This window comes from Heptranchias perlo, chromosome 31 (assembly GCF_035084215.1).
Source record: "Heptranchias perlo isolate sHepPer1 chromosome 31, sHepPer1.hap1, whole genome shotgun sequence".
In the NCBI taxonomy this organism is placed as follows: Eukaryota; Metazoa; Chordata; class Chondrichthyes; order Hexanchiformes; family Hexanchidae; genus Heptranchias; species Heptranchias perlo.
Genome location: NC_090355.1, coordinates 15,053,766 through 15,080,001, shown reverse-complemented (window position 1 = coordinate 15,080,001; position 26,236 = coordinate 15,053,766). Strand labels below are relative to the sequence as shown.

Below are 26,236 nucleotides of genomic sequence, written 5' to 3'. Positions count from 1 at the left end.
TTAGATTCTAATTAAGTTCAGTATACTATTATGTTGATCTACACAATGAAAAAATAGCTCAAAACTAACAATTCAATTAATATTAAGGAAACTATTTTAGGTGGAAATAAAGGTAACAAATAGTTTTCAAGTCCTGGGCTGTTACTCAGGAAAAGAAAGGAGGAGTTGAAATCTGGACAGTGCAGTGGAATATGTAACAATATGTCGGTTTGAATATAAGCATTTAGAAATGCTCCCTTTAAGTATCAATTTTTCAGTTTAGCAGCTGGTTAGATGTCCGTTGGAGTAAATCAGTTTGCCACGTCGAGTTTGTAAGGTCGCTCAGCTGCTGAATGTAAAGTTGTTTAAAATCAGAGCGAAAGTTGTTTCTTTATCATTCAACCCTGGATTATTAGGAATCTGAATAACCAACACATCGTAAGAACAACACTGGTCAAGGGTATTAGATATGGGAAGAAAAAGGTAAGTGAATCAATGATGAGCTTTGTGATTTGACTTTAAAAGTAAGTGTGGTAGTGATCAGATTGCAGATATAGAGAGGAGGAATAAATGGCGTGGGGAGAAATGAATCAGAGATGCTGAAAATTGAATTTTGGTATATTGCCTGGAAACTGAAAGACAAGTTATTTTTCCCTGGACCAGAAGCAGTAAATTCATTAATTGAGTTATAGAGGTAAATAATTCTTACGACACAAACTGCAGCGGTTCAAGAAGGTGGCTCACCACCACCTTCTCAAGGGCAATTAGGGATGGGCAATAAATGCTGGCCTCGCCAGCGACGCCCACATCCCATGAACGAATAATTTTAAAAAACGATGTGTTAGCTAATTGGAGTGGGTTAAATGGTTTTGGTTTAAGTATTCATATGCTAGTATTTGCACAGTGTAAATTCAAAGGCAGGAAACTGTCTGCTTAAATAGAGGAAGGAATGTAGAGGTGGTAATGAGTCAGCCACGAACTGTGGATAAGTATAACTTGGAAGTTGGTTAAGGGGAAGGAGAAAATAATAAACAGAAAATACATTTAGGCAAAGTAAAGAAATGTTAAAAGGGCTTAAAACTGCAAGTTAAAAATAAACTCAATTAAGTGCCAGTGCCAATTGAAATATAATGCTGTAATTGAAGCATTTGCATTGGAAGGAAATTGTGATGTCTCGGACATTATAATATTGTGTGTCATCCCGAAGGATGGGAGTGAGCTCAATGTTCAAGGATATAGGTTGTTCCAGAAAAATAAAAGGTGGGAATGGGTAGCTTTAAATGATTAGGCTGAATTGAAAGTTATTTATATTTTGCTTTTTGTAATCAGTTACAATCTGCTTTTAGTAAGCAGCTTATAACAATCATCCAGATATAAAAGTCAAATTCCCTTTTACAAAATTTTACAGATCTTCCTGGCTCTCCACAGATGCTGCTTGGCCTGCTGAGCATTACCAGCATTTTCTGCTTTTTTTTAGATCTTCCTGGTAGCTGGCCTTAGCAAGCTCAGCAAACGTTTGCATTGGGAACCAGTGTAAACGGTATCCATATGATTTATATCAATTCGTGTTAATTGTATTCAAGTAGTGCATATCAATTGAGGACTCTCTTGTATCCATTTATATGAGAGCTTATCAAGGGTGTGGGTAATGTGGATCTCAGTGAATAAAGGCTTGGAAGCAACTGAAGATCAGGCTCTCGTATTTTATCTTTCACCACCTGGCTATTCAATTTGTAACAACCAGCAGCACCAACACTGCACTAACCCTATATAAAAGTCCCTAACGTGTACGTTTAATTCCTTTACACTGATCAGTACTAATGCAAGGAATCTTACAACACCAGGTTACAGTCCAACTGTTTTATTTGAAAATCACAAGCTTTCGGAGGCTTTCTCCCACACTCACCTGACGAAGGAGAAAGCCTCCGAAAGTTTGTGATTTTCAAATAGAACAGTTGGACTATAACCTGGTGTTGTAAGATTCCTTGCATTTGTCAACCCCAGTCCATCACCGGCATCGCCACATCATGATCAGTACTAGTCACAGGACGGGTTTAGACGGGTTTAGCCCTTTTGATTTCATTCCTCCAGAATACCAACCCATCCATCTCCCCATTAGAGCATCCAGCTATTTCTTAAATAAATGCACTATACTGACCTCAACTACTCGTCCTGGCAACCAATTCAAGCTATTGATCACCATCTGTGTAAAGAAATACTCCCTGGTATTGATCCTAAATTCAGCTACACTGACCAGTTTGGTGCTGTTTTTCCTGCTGTTTAGGTACTGTACCAGAAAAATGTCCACACCCACTTTGCATGTCATTGGGAACTAAATCAGCAACAGATTTAACAGAGATGTTTAGTCGGCTTTAAACCCAGTTATTGTCCTCTTGCAGTTCCTGCTCATCGACATGACAGGCGAGAGCCAGCCCACAAAAAAGGTTTTAGCTTTCAATACTGGTAAGATTAGTTCCACTGCACAGCTGATTTAACTGGTAATGTGCCACATCAGAGTTATCCCCAGCCCGTCACAAATTCAAGATGGGTAATTTTAGAAGACTGTATTAACTATTTGAGTTTAAGATTTGTCTTAGTTTATGTTACCTCAGGTCTCTCAGCTGCAAAGTGAGTGTTGGGATTCCACCAGTCCCATTGGCAGTTTTGCTGAGATTATTCTAGAGAACGCATCATAACATAAACCAAGCGAGATGTCATCAAGAAAGAAAGAATGAAGTTGCATTTATATAGCGTCTTTCCCGGCCACAGGACATCCCAAAGCGCTTCACATTCAATGAAGTATTTTTGAAGGTAGTCACTGTTGTAACGTGGGGTAACACGGCAGCCAATTTGTTCACAACAAGATCCCACAAACAACAATGAGATAAATAACCAGATAATCTGTTTTAGTGGTGTTGGTTGAGGGATAAATATTGTCCAGGACATCGGGAGAACGCACTCGTCTCCTTCGAATAACACCATGGAATATTTTACATCCACCTGAGAGGGCAGACGTCACATCCGAAAGACGAAAATCCGAAAATGTTAAATCAAAAAGTTTATATAGTTTTCTAAAATACTCATCTCATAAGTGTCAGATCAGGTGGGGGAACTTCTGAACTGCCAAACGACCTGTGCAGCACAGCACAATCTGTCCTAATTAATCTTTAGCAAACTGCAAAGTATTTACTGGAGGAAAAAGCTAATTTGTTAGTTCACTATTGTACTACAATGACTATCCTCAATGATTTTGAAATCACTGTGAGGAGATTATTGGAAAGTTGAAAGGACTGATGACTTATAAATTCCGTGGTCATGAGGACACATTTCTTAGGGTGCTGAAGAGGAAATTTGTGACTAGCTGTAGCCATGAAAGAACCTTTGGGTACTGGAGAAGTTCTACAGGATCTGAAGTAAGCATGCACCGTCAATGCATTTAAACACGAGGAGAAATCTAACCCTAACACCTACAGTCCCAGTAGCCTAACTTCAAAAGCAGATAAAAGAATTGAAACCATTCCAAAGGGTAGGCCGAAGGATAACCTATTTAGCGCTCGATTAGAAAGGAAAGGTCCTACTTGACAAACCCCCTTGATGTTACATCCAGCTGACAGGCAGACAGGGACTTGGTTTAAATTCTCATCTGAAAGGTGGCACCTCTGACAATGCAGCACTTTCTCAGTCCTACATTGAAGTGTCAGCCTAGATTATGTGCTCAAGTCCTGGAGTAGGGTTTAAACACACAACCTTCTGACTCAAAGGTGAGAGTGCTATCACTGCCCAAATTGACACCATAGCCAAGATTTACCAATACCCCACACTACCAGCGGGACCTCACACACAGTAGGTGGACTATCATAAGATCATGAGTGTACCGCTCATGATTTTCCTTCCTTTGATGTCTGATTCTGCCATCTCCAACTTCCCTTTCCTCTCCAAAGTCCTTGAACGTGTTGTCACCTCCCAAATCCATGCCTATCTTTACTGCAACTCCATGTTTAAACCCCTCTAATCAGGTTTTTGCCCCTGCCACAACACTGAAATGGCCCTTATCAAAGTCACAAATAACATCCGATGTGACTGTGACCATGGTAAACTATCTCTCCTCATCCTGTCTGCAGCCTTTGACATGGTTAACCAACTATCCACCTCCAATGCCTCTCCTCCGTCATCCAGCTGGGTGGGACTGCCCTCACCTGGTTCCATTCCTATCTAACCAGTCGTAGCCAGAGAATCACCTCCAATGGCTTCTCTTACCGCTCATGCACCATTACTTCTGGAGTCCCCAAGGATCTATCCTTGATCCCATCCTATTTCTTATCTATATGCTGCCCCTCGGCGACATCATCCAAAAACATGACATTGGGTTCCACATGTACGCTGACGACACCCAGCTCTACCTCACCACCACCTCTCTCGACCCCTCCACTGACTCTGATTTGTCATGTTGCTTGTCTGACATCCAGTGCTGGATGAGCAGAAATTTCCTCCAACTAAATATTGGAAAACCGAAGCCATTGTCTTCGGTCCCCGCCACAAACTCCGTTCCCCAGCCATCGACTTCATCCCTCTCTCTGGCCACTGTCTGAGGCTGAACCAGGCCGTCCTATTGGACCCTGAGCTGAGTTTCCGACCACACATCCACTCCATCACCAACACCACCTACTTCCAATTCCATAACATCGTCCATCTCCGCCTCTGCCTCAGCTCATCTGATGCTGAAGCCCTCGTCCATGTCTTTGTTACCTCTAGACTTGGCTATTCCAATGCTCTCCTGTCCGACCTCCCATCTTCCACTCTCCATAAACTTCAGCTCATCCAAAACTCTGCTGCCCGTATTCTAACTCGCACCAAGCCGCGTTCGTCCATCATCCCTGTGCTCGTTGCCCTACACTGGCTCCCAGTCTGGCAATGCCTCGGTTTTAAAATTCTCATCCTTGTTTTCAAATCCCTCCATGGCTTTGCACCTCCCTATCTCTGCACCCCCTTCCAGCCCTACAACCCTCCAAGATCTCTGCGCTCCTCCAATCTGGCCTCTTGCGTATCCCTGATTTTAATCACTCCACCATTGGCAGCCGAGCCTTCAGCTGCCAAGGCCCTAAGCTCTGGAATTTTCTCTTTAAATCTCTCCACCTCTCTTACTCTCTCTCCTCCTTTAAGATGTCCCTTAAAACCTACCTCTTTGAGCAAGCTTTTGATCACCTGTCCTAATATCTCCTTATGTAGCTCGGTGTCAAATTTTGTTTGATAACCCTCCTGTGAAGCGCCTTGAAATGCTGTACTATGTTAAAGGTGCTATATAAATGCAAGTTGTTATTGTTGTTGTTGTAAAATGCTTGTTCTTCTCCCAGTCTTCAATTCTAAAGAAGGACACTGTCTGAAACATGAACCTGTCACTTTCTCTCGGCAGATGCTGACTGTTTCCAGCATTTTCTATTTTTGTTTCAGATTTACCATATTTGCAGTTTTTAAATTTTTATTTTAAAGGGTTGGGTGCTTGGCTGGATGAGGTGCTGTACTGGAGGGTCGAGCTTTAATTGGACGAAGGGCCTTTCCTTGTTCTTAACTTTTATCGGGTTATTAATTTTTTAAATCTGGCCTGTAACATATATTTCAAAATATTAGATTTCTCTTCAAATCCATTTTTGTTTCCTTTCAATTTGGTTTGCAGAAGTGGGAGACTTATGAATATTTTAAATATTTTATGAATATGTCTGAAAATGATATACACATGCAGTTCCTGCCTGTATCCAATTCGCACCAAATGCAGTTCGCCCATCACCTCAGTCCTTTCCGACCTACATTGGCTCCCAGTTCCCCAACATCTCAGATTGAAAATTCTCACCCTTGTCTTTAAATCCCTTCATGGCATCACCCCTCTCTATCTCTGTAACCTCCTCCAGCCCTACAAGACCCTCTCTGAACTTTCAGTTTCTCCAACTCTGGTCTCTCATCCCCTCCCCTCCCTTCGCCCCACTATTGGTGCTGTACATCCAGCTACTTAAGCCCAGCACTCTGGAGTTCCGTCCCTAAACCTTTCCACCTCCCTCCTCAAATCCGAACCTCTTTGACCAAGCTTTTCATCATACCTCCTAATATCTCCATCTTTGGCTCCGAGTCCACTTTTTTGATGATGCCTTTGTGAAGTGTCCTGAAATATTTTTTTACATTAAACAATAACAACAACAAGTTGTATTTATGTAACGCCTTTAACGTAGTAAAACGTCCCAAGGAGCTTCACAGGAGCATTTTCAAACAAAATTTGACACCGAGCCACATAAGGCGATATCAGGACAGGTGACCAAAAGCTTGGTCAAACAAGTGGGTTTTAAAGAGCGTCTTAAAGGAGGAGAGAGAGGTAGAGAGGCGGAGAGGTTTAGGGAGGGAATTCCAGAGCTTAGGGCCTAGTCAGCTGAAGGCACGGCCGCAAATGGTGGAGTGATTAAAATCGGGGATGCACAAATGGCAAGAATTAAAGGCACTATATAACTACAAGTTGTTATTATTGTAGTTAAAAGAACAGTACAGAGCATTCAAAATGGTAGAAGCATGCAGAAAATAGTGGTGCATGGCCACAAGATACATAACAAAGCAAAGATCTTAAAAGGGGAAAGAAAGATTGTTATGGCTGATAAGTTGATTCTAATCACCAGTACCTAAACAGCAGCCCTGCCCTGTCTCTGTTATTCTGATTTGTACAAAATGTCCACTAGGCCAGATCATATATGTCAGCCTAACTGCTCTTTATGTCATAACCACACTTGAGTAATTATGGGACACTCTGTTTGTCCTATAGGTGAGGGAGACCATATAATTCACATATGACCATATCACCTCCTGACTATTTTGTTTATACAAGTCTTTCACAATGTCACCACACCCCCCCCCACCCCCACAAAAAAAATACAATGAATCCTTTCACATAGAATTTGAACGGTTACTATTATAATTGTGTTTGGTGCTCTGGTTCAAAGCAAATGCAGCATTTCAAGTCTGTAAAACTGTTTATCCAGCACATTGGAAGTCCCCAAAGAAGAAATTGAGGAAGCATTTGAGCTCCAGAGGCATGGCTATGGTGAAAACTCTGAATCAATAGCAGCTGAACTCTTTCCAAAATATTGATCAAGTGTGACTTTACGACATTACCAGTTCAGCAATAGTTGCCCCCAAATTGCTTTCAAAAAACACTACTGTCAGAATTCAAAGCACATGTCCCTGAACTGCTCCCCCTAATTGATAACACCACTGAGCAATTTTCACACTATGCTGCTTCTTTAGTACGTTAGAATTTGGGAGAAAACATGATTCATCAGGCTGGTTAAATAATTGTACCAAGGGCATTTGAAAATGACATAACTCTTTTAAAATACAGTTCATTTGTCACTTCTCAGAAATGGCAATGATATTTTGGTGGTGAAAGACAAGGAAGCCCACAGAAGAACTTGCCATTTCCAGAAAATGACATCCTACTGTGGGAAATGTGTAGGATTATGGATGAGATCTTATGAACAGTAAAAATGAAGGAATTATCAAGACCATTAACAGCTTACCATTAGGTCAGTAATTAATGTGGCGTTATAATAAGTCATATAGACTAAGAGGATCCCAGGATGACTATTTCCATGCCTGATCACTGTCTTGTGGTATCTAAGTGTGTGTGAGTGTGTAATATTTGAGGAAGGACAGGATTGGGGGCAGCTGTGATGCCCCCATGAATGAATAGCCTGCCAATGCTCACTGTCCAGGTTCACATGAGCTGCTATTTGGGAAAGCGAAGGGGGACAAAATGATGCTTAAAAAAAGTTAAGCTATCAAAACCAGAATTTCTCTACCATAGTAGTAAAAGCCAATTGGAAATTAGCTCAAATATGTATGGCCTCGATTTTTACAGGGGGAGGGACGAGTGCACGGGAACCCGGTAGCGGGCGACGAACTCGGCAAGGTCCAGTATGGGGGGGCCTTGCCGTTAAGATCATTTGAATAAATCTCTGCAGAGTCCCGCCTGACACCTGGTCAGATTAACTATTTGAGAACAGTCCCCACTGTCAGTGAAGGGTGGTGGGGTGGCGGTGGCAGGGAAACTCTGGTAATGATTGGGGCAGGGGGATAGGAAGGCTGGGATCAGAGGATGATGTGACTGGCCTTATTTTAACAGACCCCGCCCGGTTTCCGCCAGGCAGGGGCAGTTAGAATCAATGGCTCATCATATCAAAATAGCTGGATTGGAAAGTATTTAACAAGTTTGCCTGAGAGAAGTGAAGATGATGATGCAGTATGTTCTCTCTCCAGCTACTTTGTAGAAATCTGCCAAAGCCCAGAAATAGAAAAAGCTTATTGCTTGGTGCCCCTCGTACATTCACATAGACCTCTGTACCCAACATTTTAAGGGTTCCTAAAGTATCAAGTCATAAATCATATCCACAAGGCAATGAGACTCAAAAGGGTACAAGGTAGCTGGCAGAGCCTCAACTAATCCCATATTTATCTGGAAGTATGGAACTAGCGCCCGATTGTCCCTTCTGTTGAAGTATAGCGGGCGGCCAATTTGACATCGCCCATTTTACACTCTCGCCCAAAGTTAAAATTACCCCCAGTCAATCCAAAATGTGAGAATGATAGAACTGGTAAATTAACAAAGCAATATTGAATTTGCTAACAATTAGATTCAACCACTTGCTCAACATCTGAAGAATGGTGGACTTTAAATCATTTAACGATGGTTAATTTGTTTCAATTTTGTTCATGTGTAGATGATGTGAGCTATTCAGGTAATGCACGAAGCATTTATCTTTCTACAAAGATGGATAAAAGGTAATTTATGTCATTTGTTTTGCGATGTGTAAAACTAAATGGCTAATGTAACAGGAGTCCAGCTGAACTTCTGGAACCAATCTTTCAAGTAAGCCGGTACATATCTGCTTTAAAGTAAAAGGGGAAGTAGGAAGGTGGACATCTAGAACAGCACAGGAGGCAAACATCTAGAACAGCTATGGGTGGTTTCCTATCCAGAACTCACCTTTGACTTTATTTACTTACGTATATTTTGGGGGTTCTGTGAACCTACACTGAAGCATATTGCGAGAGAAAACAAAGACTTGACTAAATTTTGTATATTCAGGTGAACCTGACTGACTGTGGGGTTTTCAATCTATCTACTCTTATTGATTATTGTTGTCTCTCTTAATATTTCCCTATGGATGTTGACCACTTTAAATGAATGGTGAAGCTCTATTCCTCTGCATGATAATAAAAAAACCTCAACCATTATTCTGTAAAAAACACAAGCTTTAGAAACTAGCTGTCAAAGTGATAGAACATAACTGGGCACTTAGCCACACCAAGCCAACAGTCTGCATCATACATCACAGGAGTATACTGTAGTAAATATGGGAATCTCAGTGTACTTTCTTTTAATAATGAACTAAAACCTATCATCGTACCAATACCATTCCTTATTTTATTACGAAGCCCTGTCAATTCCACTAATGCAGTGACAAGAATGCAAAAATAAAGCCAATGATTACATTCCTACCAGGGGGCAGCCTCTTTAACTGAAAAAACAATTGCAGCCGCTCTTGAACAAAGTAAACTTTCACATAAGACAATATGTCCCAGAAGTCCCTTTAATAAAAATTAAAAGTTTTTGAAAGCTATATTTTATCATTGTATTTGTTATATTTAACAATCTTTCAGCACAAACACCGATAACTGGGAGTTTCTGAAACCATCAGCTCATCTTCGAATGTTTCTGCCACAAATAGGAGATAGTATCGTCTGATTGGTTCTAATAGCCTCCAATCCTGCCCTCCAACTGATCTGATTGGTTCCAATGTTGTTCCACCCCCCCCCACCATCCAACCAATTTGATTGGTTGCTTCCAACAAACTCCTTTCCCAGTGAAAAAAGATGATTTCTTTGTGAAAAGAGAACAAGTTGAATTATGAACAAGTTGAATCATGTGCGCTTGGGCTATTTTATATTTTTCTTTATCATTTCTTAATTAAAAAAAATATATACACAGTATTTAGGCACCCCAAATCTCAACAACAACATCAACTTTAGAACAGGTTGTCCAAAATAGAAACGAAACACAAAGCTATTGCAGTTGTACTCTCAAAAGTAAAATGAGAAACAAAACCAAAATGATAAATAGAATTGGAACTGATTGGAAATGACAACTGCAAGTGGAATTCAAGCTAATTATTACATTGCAATAGTATGGCTAATTGAGGGATTGCAACAGTGGAAACAGAATGTGAACATATATGCTGATCATCAGTGTTTGACGCGACAAGTCACAGTTTCAAATCCAGTGGTCAGCTGATTTACAATTCAAAAGAAAAATCAGCCATTTTCCTGGAATTGGAGATTGTTATTAGCAACCAAAGAGATTGATTGGAGGGTGGATGAGAAAATATAAAGAGATTGCGAGATATATCAAAGAGAGTTGAGACAGGATGAAAGAGATTTAAACAAAGTGAGAGAAAGAGTGAGAAAAAAGAATCGGAGGCAAATGAGAGGTACACACCATGCTGAGAAAAAGGTGAGAGAGCAAAAGTATAGAAGACAGTAGAAAGACACAGTGATTCATGCAGAATGAATTAGGAAGTAGGAAAGAATGAGACAGTCGCAGGAGGAGAGATTTTTTTCCCTCTGTGAACACTAGCATGGGAGATCAATTGCATAATTGTACATTACGCAGTGTAACACTCCTGTCATTATAAAGCAGTGCATTCTCCAATTTATTGACCAGCGCCGTGGGAGGTTTGCTCCTATTCATCAAAACATACATTTATACAGTGCCTTATAGTATCATAGTAGGTACAGCACAGGAGGAGGCCATTCGGCTCATTGTGCCTGTGCCAGCTCTTCGAAAGGGTTATTCAATTATTCCATTCCCCCGCTCTTTCCCATAGCCCTGTAAATCTTTTCCCTTCAAGTATTTATCTAATTCCCTTTTGAAAGTTACTATTGAATCTGCTTCCTCCACCCTTTCAAGCAGTGCATTCCAGATCATTACAATTCGCTGTGTAAAAAAATGTTTGTCCTCATATCACGTCTGGTTCTTTTTCCGATCGCCTTAAATCTTTGTCTTCTGGTTACCAACCCCACTGCTCCTTATTTATTTTATCAAAACCATTCATGATTTTGAATACCTCTATCAAATCTCCCCTTAACCTTCTCTGGTCTAAGGAGAACAACTCCAGCTTCTCCAGTCTCTCCACATAATTGAAATCTCTCATTCCTGGCACCATTCTAGTAAATCTCTTCTGCACCCTCTCTAAAGTCTTGATACCCTTCTTAAAGTGTGGTGCCCAGAAATGAACACAATACTCCAGCTGGCCTAAGCAGTTTTTTATAAAAGTTTAGCATAACTTCCCTGCTTTTGTACTCTATGCCTCTATTTATAAAGCCCATGATCCCGTATGCTTTTTTAACTGCTTTCTCAACCTGTCCTGCCACATTCAAAGATTTGTGTATGTTCACCTCCAGGTCTCTATGTTCCTGCACCCCCTTTAAAATTGTGCCATTTCGTTTATATTGCCTCTCCTCATTCCTCCAACCAAAATGTAGGAGAGGGTTGATGAGGTCAGTGGGGTTGATGTTGTGTATATGGACTTTCAAATGGCATTTGATAAAGTACCACATAATAGACTTTTTAGCAAAATTATAGCCCATGGGATAGTGGCAGCATGGATACAAAATTGGCTAGGGGACAGAAAGCGGAGAGTAATGGTGAACAGTTGTATCACCAAAATGTATCACTTCACACTTCTCTTCCTTAAATTTCATCTGCCACGTGTCTGCCCATTTTACCAGTCTGTCAATATCCTCCTGAAGTCCATTACTATCCTTCACATTGATTACTACATTTACAAGTTTTGCATCATTGCAAACTTTGAAATTATACCCTCTATACCCAAGTCCAGGTCATTAATATATATCAAAAAGAGCAGTGGTCCTAATACTGACCCCTGGGGAATACCACTGTATACTTTTCACGAGTCTGAAAAACAACTGTTCACCATTACTCTCCGCTTTCTGTCCCCTAGCCAATTTTGTATCCATGCTGCCACTATCCCATGGGCTATAATTTTGCTAACAAGTCTATTATGTGGTACTTTATCAAATGCCATTTGAAAGTCCATATACACAACATCAACCCCACTGACCTCATCAACCCTCTCTGCTACTTCATCAATGAACTCAATCAAGTTAGTCAAACACAATTTGAAATGTCTCAAATATCATGTTAAAATATCTGAAACACTACACAATAGACTACTGATGTTATGTAGGCAAGCAAAATCAGGCCCTGAATTAACATGGTGGGATACCAGCAGAAAGAATATTTAATGAGTTGGTTTGAAATTCGTCTCTCTGTTATTTTTAATAGAAGTATTGGCCATTTTATTTTAAACAGGCTAACACCTCTGATAAACTGGCAGAGGGAGGTTGTTCAGAACAACATGTTAAGTATTTTTCGCGACCGCATAATTTCAGGCCCATAGCCCTATAACTGGACGGAAATCGAACCTCACTTATTTTAGTGTATTTTAATAAGCAGTTGTCTCCTGCAACAGTCTCCCCATACTTTGAGGAGGAAGGCCTCTCATCCTCTATGAACCAGAAGCTGCAGTCTTGTAATTTTTTGCTCATGAAAAGACCTTGTGCCCTTTGGACTCATACAAACCTCACCCACGAGTGCCCTTAAATTTTACTTCTCTCCAATCCATTCCAGAAAACAGTTGCATCAGCCCCTCAAAGTCAAGTTGGGCTCAGATTCCAAATTAACTAACGATATTTATTTACTGAAATTAAAAAAGTAGGTCATGTAAAGAACAGCACGCACTTATGTACAATGACAGCAGTAAATAGCCTGATCCATAAAACGAAATCGTACTCTTGACAGCAGTGAATAGTGAGTTTTTTTTAAAGCAACAGTCTGTAACACTTTCCAGCACTTACTTTTGGTTCCATCTCATCCACGACCACCCTCATTCCCATGCTATTGTGATTGAATCAGAATTAAAATCTAATTAATTGGCGGTAATGTATTTTGACCAGTACTCATTGTTACATTTGAATGATTTAGAGTTCTTTTATATTCAGATAAATTGCAACTCTTTCCTGATACATGTGACAATCATGGAATAGGGCATTTTTCTGACTTTCGTGGTATAAGCCCATTTCTTAGGTAAAGGATTACAGAAATTACATAAAACGTACAGCACAGAAACAGGCCATTCGGCCCAACTGGTCTATACCGGTGTTTATGCTCCTCACGAGCCTCCTCCCACCCCTCTCCATCTAACCCTATCAGCATATCCTTCAATTCCTTTCTCCCTCATGTACCTATCTAGCTTCCCCTGAATTGCATCTATGCTATTTGCCTCAACTTTGTGCAATCTATGCTATTCGCCTCAACTTAATTGCATCTATGCTATTCATCTCAACCACTCCTTGTGGTAGCAAATTCCACATTCTAACCCCTCTCTGGATAAAGAAGTTTCTACTGAATTCCCTATTGGATTTATTAGTGACTCCTTTCTATTTATGGCCTCTAGTTTTGGTTTCCGCACAAGTAGGATCACTTATCTAGTGCTGAGTAACATTGCAATCAGGTTATCACTTACCTACCGAGAAGTGTGCTGTTACTGAAAGTTCTGCAAGGAATGTTACTCAAAGGGACTCAATCAACTGGTTTGTCTGTTTAACCTTTTCATGAACTGAAGTTTGAGCTGTATCCAACAATTGCTAATTTAAATGCTGTATGTGAATAAACATGTTACAAAAGTGTATGTCTGGTATTAATCTTTCTCCTAAGTTACATAGGAGTGTAGCAGAATTCGTACGTATAAATCCAGAAACAATAAATCACTTCTATTGTTCGCTCAGGGCATGTTATCTCAAATTACTTGCTGCCCTAGGTCAAATTCAGTTCATAGGGAGTGGGAATGTTTTCCTTTTGGAGCTGAGTAATTGGTGACTGATCAAATTATAATGACCGTGTATTATTTTTCATTGATAAGATTCTAAGATAAATTTTCCTGATACATTATTACACATGATGAACAGCTGCAGAGCTAACAACTGTCACTTGGAGTAGATCAGATCTGACCCGAAAGGCAAAATACTGCAATTGCTGGAAATCTGAAGTAAAAACAAAAACAAGCTGGAAACACTCAACAGGTCCAGCAGCATGTCCAGTTGGAGACCTTCCAGGGACTGCAGGGAGTGGTGAGTAGTGCAAATAAAATATTATTTAAATTCGTACGTTTTCTTTTTTTTTTGCTTAAGTTCCTGATTAGTTGTGCCCCTCTCAAAAAGGGGGCACTTTTGTTAGTTTGATGACACTGGGACAACCCAGTCATCTCCTTATTGTTTAATTAAGAAAAGACACCTGTGGAGAGAACAAAGGCATTTCGAGTATGGACCTTTCCTCAGATGACTTTGATCTGATTTCTTTCTGTTCATAAATCACATTTCCAGCATTAAGACCGACCTACCTACCTACCTCCCTCCCTCCCTCCCTCCCTCCCTGCCTCCCAGCAATGGGGAAAGTACCCACACAGTCAGCAGCCACGAGGTGGGTGGCCTTCTGCTGGCGCGTGCGCCGTACGGCCGGGTTTTGTTGACGCGAAGGGAGGGAGGGACGGACGGGCTGACGTCATGGCGTTTGTGCGGCCGCGCAGTGAGTTCCGGTTCAGTCCGGCGGCAGCGGCTGACGACCATGGGGAAAGTTCAGGAGTTGAGCGTCGCCCTGAAGAACAACAAAGTGGTTTACAGCCCCGGCGAGTTCATCTCCGGGGAAGTGAAGATCAAGCTGGCCGCGCATCTCAACTTCAAAGGTCAGTCTGCTGGCAACACGCCCCCTCCTCCCTCTCTCCCCCCCCCCTCCTCCCTCTCTCCCCCCCCCTCCCCCTCTCTCCCCCCCCTCTCCCCCCCTCTCCCTCTCTCCCCCTCTCCCTCTTCCACCCCCCCCCTCTCCCTCTCTTCCCCCCCCCCCCCCTCTCCCTCTCTTCCCCCCCCCTCTCCCTCTCCCTCTCTCCCCGGGTACCGGTCGAGGAGCCTGAGCCTCAGCTGGTCCTTGGCTGAAGTTGTGGCTGAGGTGTTTCAGACGGAGGATTGCCCAGTCCCCGGGGGGGGGGGTGGTTGGTTGGGATTTGTGGGCAGGGTAGAACAGGTCAAGAGGGTTAGGGGTTAGGGTTGGGGGGGGTTCGGGGAAAGAGCCTTTGGAAATAAGACTTCACAGGTGGCAAGTGAGAAAAGTAAGTGGGAATGAGCAGAAGCTGCAGCAAGGAGTTCAGATCAACAGAGAGTGAAGCGTCGAAAGGGACCAACAGCACAAAGCCAAAGGGCACAAGTGAGAAATGGCTGAGGAAATGCAGAAAACCCTGAATCTGGACAGACAGACCTGAGAGGGAACTGTCGGGTTTTTCCCCCCATCAATGCTCTTCCTTTAAGTGGCAGAGAGATTTGGGAGGGATTACTACTAATAGTGTATTTATGTAGTTTTATATAAGAGATGATGAATACTCTCGAGTAATCACAGCAGTCATAAACTGAATGAAGCTTAAATGTTTTTTAATTGTCCTGTGAGCTCCGATGAGAGATTGACACTTGAAACTACTCCTATGAGCAATTTTTAATAAATATATCTGTGGAATCCAAAGTGCAATTTTGTTTTGGTTTCCAACAGTATGTACTCTCTGATGCAGGACAATGTCCATAACCAAGATACTAGTAAATGTGATATAATTATCGTAAATTTGTCCAGTGATAATCGGAAAATAACAGGTGAACATAGTGTGTCGAGGTTAACAAACGGTTGACAATAGGTTATAAGTAATCCAGTGCAGGGTGTTGGTCAGGTAAACAACAAGAGAAAAGTTTGAGGGGTTTGTCATTTGAACCCCAAGATGAAATTGTTGCTAGACTCAATATTTTGATATGTTGAAGTTGAAACCTTTAACTGATGTTGGTTTTGATTTTGTGGGTTGGGCTGTCGGCGCATGATGTTGGATATTACAAAAAAGTTTTAAATTATTTATATAAGGTTCATTAAAATTTATATTAATTGAGGTTGGGACTGGTTGAGCAAGGTAAATTGGAGCTGATGTATGCACTAATGGAAAAATTCTAATGCATTGTGTGCTGAATGGTATGGAGAAGTAATTTTGTCACATAAAGTCACTAAATGCAAGTTGTTATTAATGTAAGATATACCCCAGACGCTTTACAAATAGGTCTAAGAAAAATGGGCACTGAGCCTAAAGCGAAAGATTAGTAGGGACCTAAAGTTTGGTCAGTTAGATAGTCCTTGACCAGATTTTTGGATGTAGGAAGTTCCAAAGTAGAGAGGCAGCTGGACATTGTCACCATTGAGGTAAAGATGGTGGGATTCAGAGAAGGCTGACATGAGAAGAATGGAGTGTTTGGGAGGAGATAGAGGGCTGAAGGAAATTGTAAACGGGGTGAAGCAATATAAGAACATGTAAGCTGATTAGAGACTAGGCTTTGTGTTTTTCTGCATAGTCACAATGACAAACACTACCTGAAGCTGATGAATCAACAAATGCTGTAATATAGGTTTGTACAAATGATAGCGGTTTAAAAATGTATATGGTGCATGTTCATTTTATTGGCGGGCTCATTATTCACTCTTCCCAGCACTTGCACAGTAAGTAAGTAACCTACTTATCTTTGTTGACCTCTAATGGGGTTGTTGATAAGTGATATATCTGTTAGTCTGGTCTGAGGACGGTGCTGAACAACAACCACAATTTACATTTGTGTTGCAACTTTAATGTAAAAAAAATTCCAAGGCGCTTCACAGAGGCGTAAGTAAAAAATGAATGCTGAGCCAAAAAAGGAGATATTAGGAGCAGGGTCTGGAGATGATGGCCTTGTTAGCAATGTTTAACTGGAAGAAATTGAGCTCATTCAAGACTAGTTGTTCGATGAGCAGTCTGGCAACACCGAGGCAGTGAAGGAATCGAGACGGATAGTGGAGGGGTAGAGTTGGGTGTTATCAACGAAGCCCAGATCTGCAGATGATGTCGCCAAGGGGCAGCATGTGGATGAGGAAGATGAGCGGGGTCTAGGTTTGATTCTTGGAGACTCGGGAGGTGAAAGTACAAGGCAGGAACAGAAGCCATGGCTGGAGTTACTTTGGCTGCAGTCGGATAAGTAAGAATCGTACCAAGCAAGTGTCCTACTGAGCTGGAATCTGGAGGAGGGGTGTTGGAGGAGGATGGTGTGGCCGCCCGTTTCAAAGGCTACAGAGAGGGCGAGGAGGGATAATGCACATTGGTCACAGAGGATGTCATTTGTGATTTGGTTCGGGCCATTTTGATGCTTCGGCCAGGATGGAAACCTGATTGGAGAGATTTGAGCATGGGATTGTGGGAAACGGATCTGGGAGGTGACAACATGTTCATGGACTTTGGAGAAGAAAGGAAGATTGGAGATGGGACTAGTTTACAAGGACAGAGGGGTCATGGGTTTATTTTTTTAAAGATGCAAATAATGATGGTTTTGAAAGGGGGGTAAACAGTAGCTGAGGAGTAGGAACCATTTAAAATGTCAGCTCGTATGGGGGCCAGGAAAGGAATTGGAAAAAGTGAAAAAACACAATTATAGGTAGATGCTGACAGCCTGTAACCAATGAGGGCATAAATAAACATAGTTTTGTACATCTTCAGAAAAATTGCTGCAGGTCAGGAAGTGTGTTATTGTCTTCTATTTGTAAATGCTGCAGTTATATACAAATAGAGAATGCTTCACTCTCAAAGCATCCCATCCTTTATAAAAGTTGTACTTTTTTGCAGTCAATAATTCTTTTAAAAAACATTAAATTTTATAAGGCTCAGTGGCAGCAACTTTTTGCAGAAGTCACGAATGTCTTGTCTAAGAAGTTTGAAATCTAAACCAAAATAAACCAATACCGTTAGTTTTTTCCACTGTGCTCAGGTTACTATATCTAATGGTATCTATGGCCACCCTGCTTCCTCCACCAAAGAAAAGATTGTTGCGTCTACTTAAGCAATTTCTTCCTCTGACCCATAGCTTATGCATTCAAACACAATGGAATGAATTGAGTGTCAGCCTACTTAGTTTCAACAGTGTGCCAAATCAACTTCTCTGATTTGGCATTAAGGGAAGTACTATGTGCATTATCGACAATGGTTAGCAAGTGTGCAGTCAGAGTATGTTTGGCGGTTTCGTGAGGCTCCTTCATAGGATGTTGACTTGTTTTTTTAGTTGTGCTATTTTGGGTTGCTCTTAGAGTAGCCAACAATTAATGACCTAAGTTAGCCCAAACTGCAGACTACAAAGTGCACATTGAATACTTGTCAGTCTGTCAGGTCATGGACTTCTGTTTGGTGAGTTGCAAATTTAACAATAATGGGTGTGTGGTTTTGTGTTAAGAGTACCAATAAATGGATCAGAAACATTATTACAAAAGAGTTGTTGCTTTATTGCAAAAGTGTGAAATACATGAATTTTGTGTATCTGGCTAAATTCAAAGCAGTTGAATTATGTATTGCACAATAGAAGAATATGTGCATTGATAAGAAACACCTACACAAGCTCTGTCTTTCCCAATAAACTAAATTTAATATCCTCATCTTTATCTACAAATCCTCTATAATTCTCCCCACTCTACTTGTGCAACCTTCCCTAGCCTTATATCTACTCCCACAAGACTGACTGGCTGCCTGTACCTCTTCTATCCATGCTTCCCCCATTCCACCCCATTCCACCCCCGGGGGCAACAATCTGCTTTTGGAGCAGAGCCTTCAGTCACCTCAGCTTCACTGTGTGGAACTACTTTCCAAAAACCCTCAGCCCGTCTAACACTCCTGCCTTTAAAACATTCTCAAAACCCACTTCTTTGACTACTCTCCTAAATGTCCCACAGAGGCTTGGCAATTGCTCCATTTCTCCTCCTGAAGTGGCTTGGGATATTTTGTTACATTAAAGGTGCTACATGAGTCACGTTGTTGAAGTGCAGTACCGAGTACTGTACATGAAAACTAATGCCAAGCCAATCGAACAGGTACAGTGTAGATAAAATTGCTGGTGTTCAAAACCATTGCATCATAGTGAAGGGAGCACCATCAATATTCTGGCCCCGGCCCCATAACAGAGATGCTGATCTTCAATATAATGGTTTCAGATAGTTCCAGTTAGAGGCCAGGTGCTTCCTCATTTTAGATGACGAATTGGGAACAAAATGGGAGTGGGCTTAAACACAGACTTGGTTGTTAGCTTTGATTACCAAAAACCAAGTGCTGCATTCATGTGGCATGATTCATTAATAGACTTGTCTGGGGCATTCGAAACAAACAAGGCTAAAAGTAACATTGAATGAATGTAGTAAATAAATGGCTAAATGAGCATCTGATAGTGTATTTGAGTTTTATTTTTAGTATCTGTATATTTCAAATATGCTAAGAGTTGTGAGATCAGAATACTTGGCAGTGTAAGGAAGAAAATAGAGGCTGTGCCTACAAAGTGTGATTGTACAAGAAGGTGGATTGTGGTACAGCAAGCAAGGTACACTAGGCAAGGTCATTAATTGTGTCCTCTGTCTTTATATCTCCCCACACCCCAAAAGATAAACACTTATCAACCAAGACAATCTTTTGTATCTTTGGTCACCTGATGCACTGATGCAGGTTGGAGGGTCTCCTAGCAGGTCAACTCCTGGGCCTGGCAAGATCTGCTGTGCACAGGAGCAGGCTGCGCAAGATTACCGGGGAATGGGTCTCTTGCTGCTAGCCCATGTATCAATCTCTTAACACAATCAAGGAACATGCAATATAACTACACGGTGTGCATTGGTTCACTAAAAGCTTTCCATGACAGGTGAGCATGGAGGGTCCCAAATGTTTCCGTGTCTCTGATTTCACTCTGTATAAAATGTTACTGACCTATATTTATTTCTGGTTTGGGCAGGTTATTGCGGAACTGGGGTAAAAATTAAAGTGGTGTTCAATTCCTGCACTGCACGGAGTGCAAAAATGCACTCACAAATGTAAACTAGCATTTTTTTTGGCGGTGGTGGGAGAGGAATTCAAAATAACATTTTTGAATGTTTACCTCTGCTTTAAAACTGCAGTTATACTGAGTAAGCACCATTATAGTGGGACCTACTCCTGACTTGTAGCTCTTGCACAGCTAGCCGTAGCCTGGATAAACTTAAGGGGGATCATTAAGGCCAGTGGTCAGGCATTCCTGTTTTTGCTGAGTCTTCTCATGGCCAGACATAACAAATTCTAGCAAGTTTACCTTTATTACTGCAGGATGTGAGAGACCTGTGCTTTCAGCACAGCATAAAAACACTAGTGCAATGTTTGGATGTTGTGACAGAGCCTGTAGGATTTTTCCAGATGGAACACAGGAATTGGTAGATGAAAAAAGACCACGGTCCATCGAGTTCGCCTTCTGCCATCCCGGTAGTCTCATGCAATGATAATATTGACTAATCATAGCAATCAGTCTCTATCAATTAGTCTACAATAGACCCAGATGTGATGCAAGGAGAACACCAATGGTGGAGAGCTGTGAGAACCAAAGGTCCAAAGTCACCTGTTCCTCTCAAGCATACCACAATTACCACTTGTCATGTCTCAAATTACTCATATATTGAATCCCAAAATGTTATTTTCTGAAAGAAAAGTATCTCATTTGTATGTGACTGAATCACCACTCACTGGTTCCACTGTCACCCTAGGGAGCCCATTCCATCGATTGACCCACTTGCTCACTGAAATTTTGTTTCCGCAGATTAGTTTTGAATTTACCCCCCTTCAAATGCAGGTCTTGTCACATTGAGTTACGTTAAGTTACATAGTCTACAGCACAGAAACAGGCCATTCGGCCCTGCTGGTCCATGCCAGTGTTTATGCTCCACACGAACCTCCTCCCTCCATACTTCATCTATCCCTATCAGCATTTCCTTTCTCCATCATGTGCTTATCTAACTTCCCGTAAGTGCATCTATGCTATTTGCCTCAACTACTCCTTGTGGTAGCGTGTTTAGTTTTTCCTGATAAGCATCAGTTCTAGTGTCATCATTGTGAATCCTTCTCCCTGCCTCTATTTCCTTTTTATAATATGGAGACGAGAACTGTTCACAGTATTCCAAGGTTCTATACAAGTTTAACATAACTTCTCTGGTTTTCAATTCTGTCCCTTTAGAAATGAACCCTAGTGCTTGGTTTGCCATTTTTTATGACCTTATTAATCTGCGTCGCTACTTTTAGGGATGTGTATATCTGTATCCTTTGTTCCTCAACCCATTTAGACTCTTATTATCCAAGCAATATGTCCTCTGGTTCTACTATTTTAGACTAGGTGAAAGAGCTCGTCATGGCCTACATTATCAACTCCCTTCACAGCAAACATATCATCTCTCAACCTTCTCTTCTCCAGTGAGAACTTGTCCGATGGACAAGATAAAATCATAAAAATCTCGTGATCCCTCCTATCAGCTACCAAATTATTGCCTTTGCTATGCAGTCAACTATGGGGTTTTTTTTGGTTCAGTTATTGCTGGTCATCGCCTGAACAATCTATTTCAGGGAAAATATCTGCCACCATGGGCTCCCAAAGCTGAAGTTTACACTGAAAGTATAAGCTGTCAAGAAAATGGAATTTTCATTCATCTCAAACCCTTCTGTGATGCTGTTCCCGTACAGAGGGTGCAATTAACAACTGTCTCCCCACTCACTTGTAGCAATACAACAAATCATTTTGCAGGTGTCGTCTTTCAACTCTCGTGAGGATATTTGGACGTGTGAATGAAAACGGAGTCATTGCTACTTGCTCTAGTTTTCATGCCGCACTTGAACTGTACATTTTCTGCTATCTCAGGTTATGCATATTTAACATTCAACAATATTTAAGAAGCTCTTGGGTTGTTTAAGAAATTGCTAATTAAAACGATATGTTTGTTTAAACCCAGACAGTACAGTACTTGCAGAGTTAATTTTCTTATCTCGCTTTTAAAAAAATGACTTTAAATTTCTTTAGGGTTATTGTAGCAATGTAAGCAGAAATTCCCCCCAAAAAACCAGCATTGTCATCACATTTACTCAGATTTAAATGATGCTGCTCATATTTTATTTATATATTTTATCTTTCTATTTGAATTGACTCTCCTCCTGCCTAGCTGTCATTGGACTTTGAGTCCATGAAACCCCATTGCTGAAGTTCGTAAATTAAGCCACTGTTACATAATTTAAAATAAAATTGCTGGACTATAACTTGGTGTTGTAAAATTGTTTACAATTGTCAACCCCAGTCCATCACCGGCATCTCCACATCACATCACTGGTAGTAAGAGGGTTCAACTTCTAAAGAAGAATATTTTCATAGCATGATCAGCGTGCACTTTTTAATGTTATGCTTAATTTAACCTTTGTCCTTTCTGAAAGGAATAACTACCTCTTTAGAAAAGCAGAAGAAAATAAAATGAATTGTAGCACTGTAACATTTATAATATGAAGTACTGTCCTTGTCATTTTTAGAATGCAGCTTGGATTTTTAGATGGTATGGGTATTTGGAATTCTTCCCATCGGTTAACTTTATTTTTTTCTCTTAACAGGGACAGGCCCATTCAACAACAAACACAATTGAGCTTGTGACATTTCTATTTTCCACACCAGCTATCCTGGTGGCCTTTGAGTTTGGCTGCCAATTTACTCATGAATTATGTACTAAACCTACTAACAACTGGGTCAAGACTGTCTAAACTCATTTCACTTATACCACTGGGAGGAAGGGAAAATGCTTCCCATTGCAGTACTGAGATGGATTTGCACCCAGGTTTCAGAGCTGAAAGGATGCTTACAAAGCACTGCACCACCCAGTCCCTACCCTGTTTCTTAAATGAGTAAGATCTGGATGGTAGGGCACTTTTACTGTTTGTTACTTTGAGCTCAAAAAAATAACAGGCTGCCAATCGAGAGCATCCTTCTCAGTTCAGGAATGTGCTGTGCACAAATGGGAATAGTTCCTACGTTAAAAGAGTGAATGTACTCCAAACAGTACTTAATTGGTTGTAAAGTGCTTTGGGGCGTTCTGAGGTCATGAACAGCGCTGCACAGATGCAAATCTTTTAAATATCTTTGTAGGAAACGACCTGCAATTTTTTTTAAGAGAAGGGGAGGCAAGAGTTTACCCCACTTTCCCAAATGTTTAGGTTGCACACCCTACCTATGTATGTTCAACAACCTCCAGCAGACAAATACCCAGTAACCACAGTCAGGAGTTAAAGTGCTCATAAGTTCAGTTCCTTTTCTACCTTTTCCTTTTCCAGTCTTCGCACTGAGGCCACCATCCAAAATGTTGTGTGGCACTATCACTGTGCTAAATGGGATAGATTCAGAACAGATCGAGCAGCTCAAAACTGAGCATCCATGAGGCACTGTGGGCCATCAGCAGCAGCAGAATTGTATTAGAGCACAATCTGTAACCTCATGGCCCAGCATATTCCTCACTCTACCATTACCAATTAGCCAGGGGATCAGCCCTGGTTCAGTGAGGAGTGGAGAAGAGCATGCCAGGAGCAGCACCAGGCGTACCCAAAAATGAGGTGCCAACCTGGTGAAGCTGCAACTCAGGACTACATGCATGCTAAACAGCGGAAGCAGCATGCTATAGACAGAGCGAAGCGATTCCACAGATCAAAGCTCTGCAGTCCTGCCACATCCAGTCGTGAATGGTGGTGGACAATTAAACAAGTAACAGGAGGAGGAGGCTCTGTAAACATCCCCATCCTCAACGATGGCGGAGTCCAGCACGTGAGTGCAAAAGACAAGGCTGAAGCGTTTTCAACCATCTTCAGCCAGAAGTGCCGAGTGGTTGATCCATCTCGGCCTCCTCCCGATATCCCCACCATCACAGAAGCCAGTCTTCAGCCAATTCGATTCACTCCACGTGAAATGAAGAAACAGCTGAGTGCACTGGATACAGCAAAGGCGATGGGCCCTGACAACATCCCGGCTGTAGTGCTGAAGACTTGTGCTCCAGATCTAGCCTTGCCTCCAGCCAAACTGTTCCAGTACAGCTACAACACTGGCATCCACCTGACAATGTGGAAAATTGCCCAGGTATGTCCTGTCCACAAAAAGCAGGACAAATCCAATCCGGCCAATTACCGCCCCATCAGTCTACTCTCAATCATCAGCAAAGTGATGGAAGGTGTCGTCGACAGTGCTATCAAGCAGCACTTACTCACCAATAACCTGCTCACCGATGTTCAGTTTGGGTTCCGCCAGGACCACTCGGCCCCAGACCTCATTACAGCCTTGGTCCAAACATGGACAGAAGAGCTGAATTCCAGAGGTGAGGTGAGAGTGACTGCCCTTGACATCAAGGCAGCATTTGACCGAATGTGACACCAAGGAGCCCTAGTAAAATTGAAGTCAGTGGGAATTGGCGAAAACTCTCCAGTGACTGGAGTCATACCTAGCAAAAGGAAGATGGTAGTGGTTGTTGGAGGCCTATCATCTCAGCCCCAGGACATTGCTGCAGGAGTTCCTCAGGGCAGTGTCCTCGGCCCAACCATCTTCAGCTGCTTCATCAATGACCTTCCCTCCATCATAAGGCCAGAAATGGGGATGTTCGCTGATGACTGCACAGTGTTCAGTTCCATTCGCAACCCCTCAGATAATGAAGCAGTCCGTGCCTGCGTGCAGCAAGACCTGGACAACATCCAGGCTTGGGCTGATAAGTTGCAAGTAACATTTGCGCCAGACAAGTGCCAGGCAATGACCATCTCCAACAAGAGAGTCTAACCACCTCCCCTTGATATTCAACGGCATTACCATCGCTGAATCCCCCACCATCAACATCCTGGGGGTCACCATTGACCAGAAACTTAACTGGGCCAGCCAGGTAAATGCTGTGGCTACGAGAGCAGGTCAAAGGCTGAGTATTTTGCGGCGAGTGACTCACCTCCTGACTCCCCAAAGCCTTTCCACCATCTACAAGGCACAAGTCAGGAGTGTGATGGAATACTCTCCACTTGCCTGGATGAGTGCAGCTCCAACAACACTCAAGAAGCTCGAAACCATCCGGGACGAAGCAGCCCGCTTGATTGGCACCCCATGCACCACCCGAAACGTTCATTCCCCCCCACCACCGGCGCACAGTGGCTGCAGTGTGTGCCATCCACAGGATGCACTGCAGCAACTCGCTAAGGCTTCTTCGACAGCACCTCCCAAACCTGCAACCTCTACCACCTAGAAGGACAAGGGCAGCAGGCACATGGGAACACCACCACCTGCAAGTTCCCCTCCAAGTCTCACACCATCCCGACTTGGAAATATATAGCTGTTCCTTCATCGTCGCTGGGTCAAAATCCTGGAACTCCCTTCCTAACAGCTCTGTGGGAGAACCTTCACCACAGGGACTGCAGCGGTTCAAGAAGGCGGCTCACCGCCACCTTCTCAAGGACAATTAGGGATGGGCAATAAATGCACGCCTTGCCAACGACACCCACATCCCATGAACGAAAAAAAAACCTAAGTTACACGCCTCTTGTTTCCAGATTTCTGCAGTGTTCTTATCAGCTTTAGCTATGGAGGGGTGTGCAAAATTGTCTGGATGATTTTCTCTTCAGTCTCCCACCCCTTCTGTTAAGCAGGTTCCTGCCATTTGCTCAACGACACTTCATAGCATTTTGGTTGAAATTGACAACTCTGTGTGGTCATGGGTATGCATTTGCCCTTTCTGCTGTGTCACACTTATTGCTGAAATGTGACAATTTTAACAAGTTTAAGGTGACCAAATGCTGCTCTACCAAAAGAGGAGTTCAACAGCACCAACTCTGGATGAAGCATCATTTAAACAATGGTACGTGGCTTGTGGCTGGACCTGTTCTTGTACTTCTTGAGAATGATACAAGTACAATTTGTCTGTTCTGAGGTATAAGTGACCTGGTTTTGCCACCTGGCTACCTACTTGTTACTCTTGTTATTAGTGTGAGTTCACCCGCCTTAGAAAGGAATGGCAGTAAATGACCTGCATTGATAATAACTACATTCGATACATATCGGGTCCAAATATTATTGTACAAGTGCAGCCAGACTCTTGTCTTTGGAGGCTATATGAGGAAGTAAAATAGGGATGTTGATTCTGAGGAAAATCTACACTCTGTTACATAATCAATGTGATGCTGATTATATGCGGAACCAGGCTAATTTTGATAACCAGCTTGCTAATATCGCAGTGTCA

General features: G+C 42.0%; 1 protein-coding gene across 1 annotated transcript in view; it reads left to right on the top strand.

Annotated features, from left to right (window-relative positions):
• Positions 1 to 14,563: 14,563 nt before the first annotated feature.
• Positions 14,564 to 26,236, top strand: part of arrdc1b (arrestin domain containing 1b) — a 65,886-nt gene continuing 54,213 nt past the window's right edge. The window contains exon 1 of the mRNA XM_067969607.1: positions 14,564 to 14,831. Coding sequence (XP_067825708.1) covers positions 14,714 to 14,831 — 118 coding nt within the window. The 5' untranslated portion in view covers positions 14,564 to 14,713. The remainder of the gene's footprint in view (positions 14,832 to 26,236) is intronic.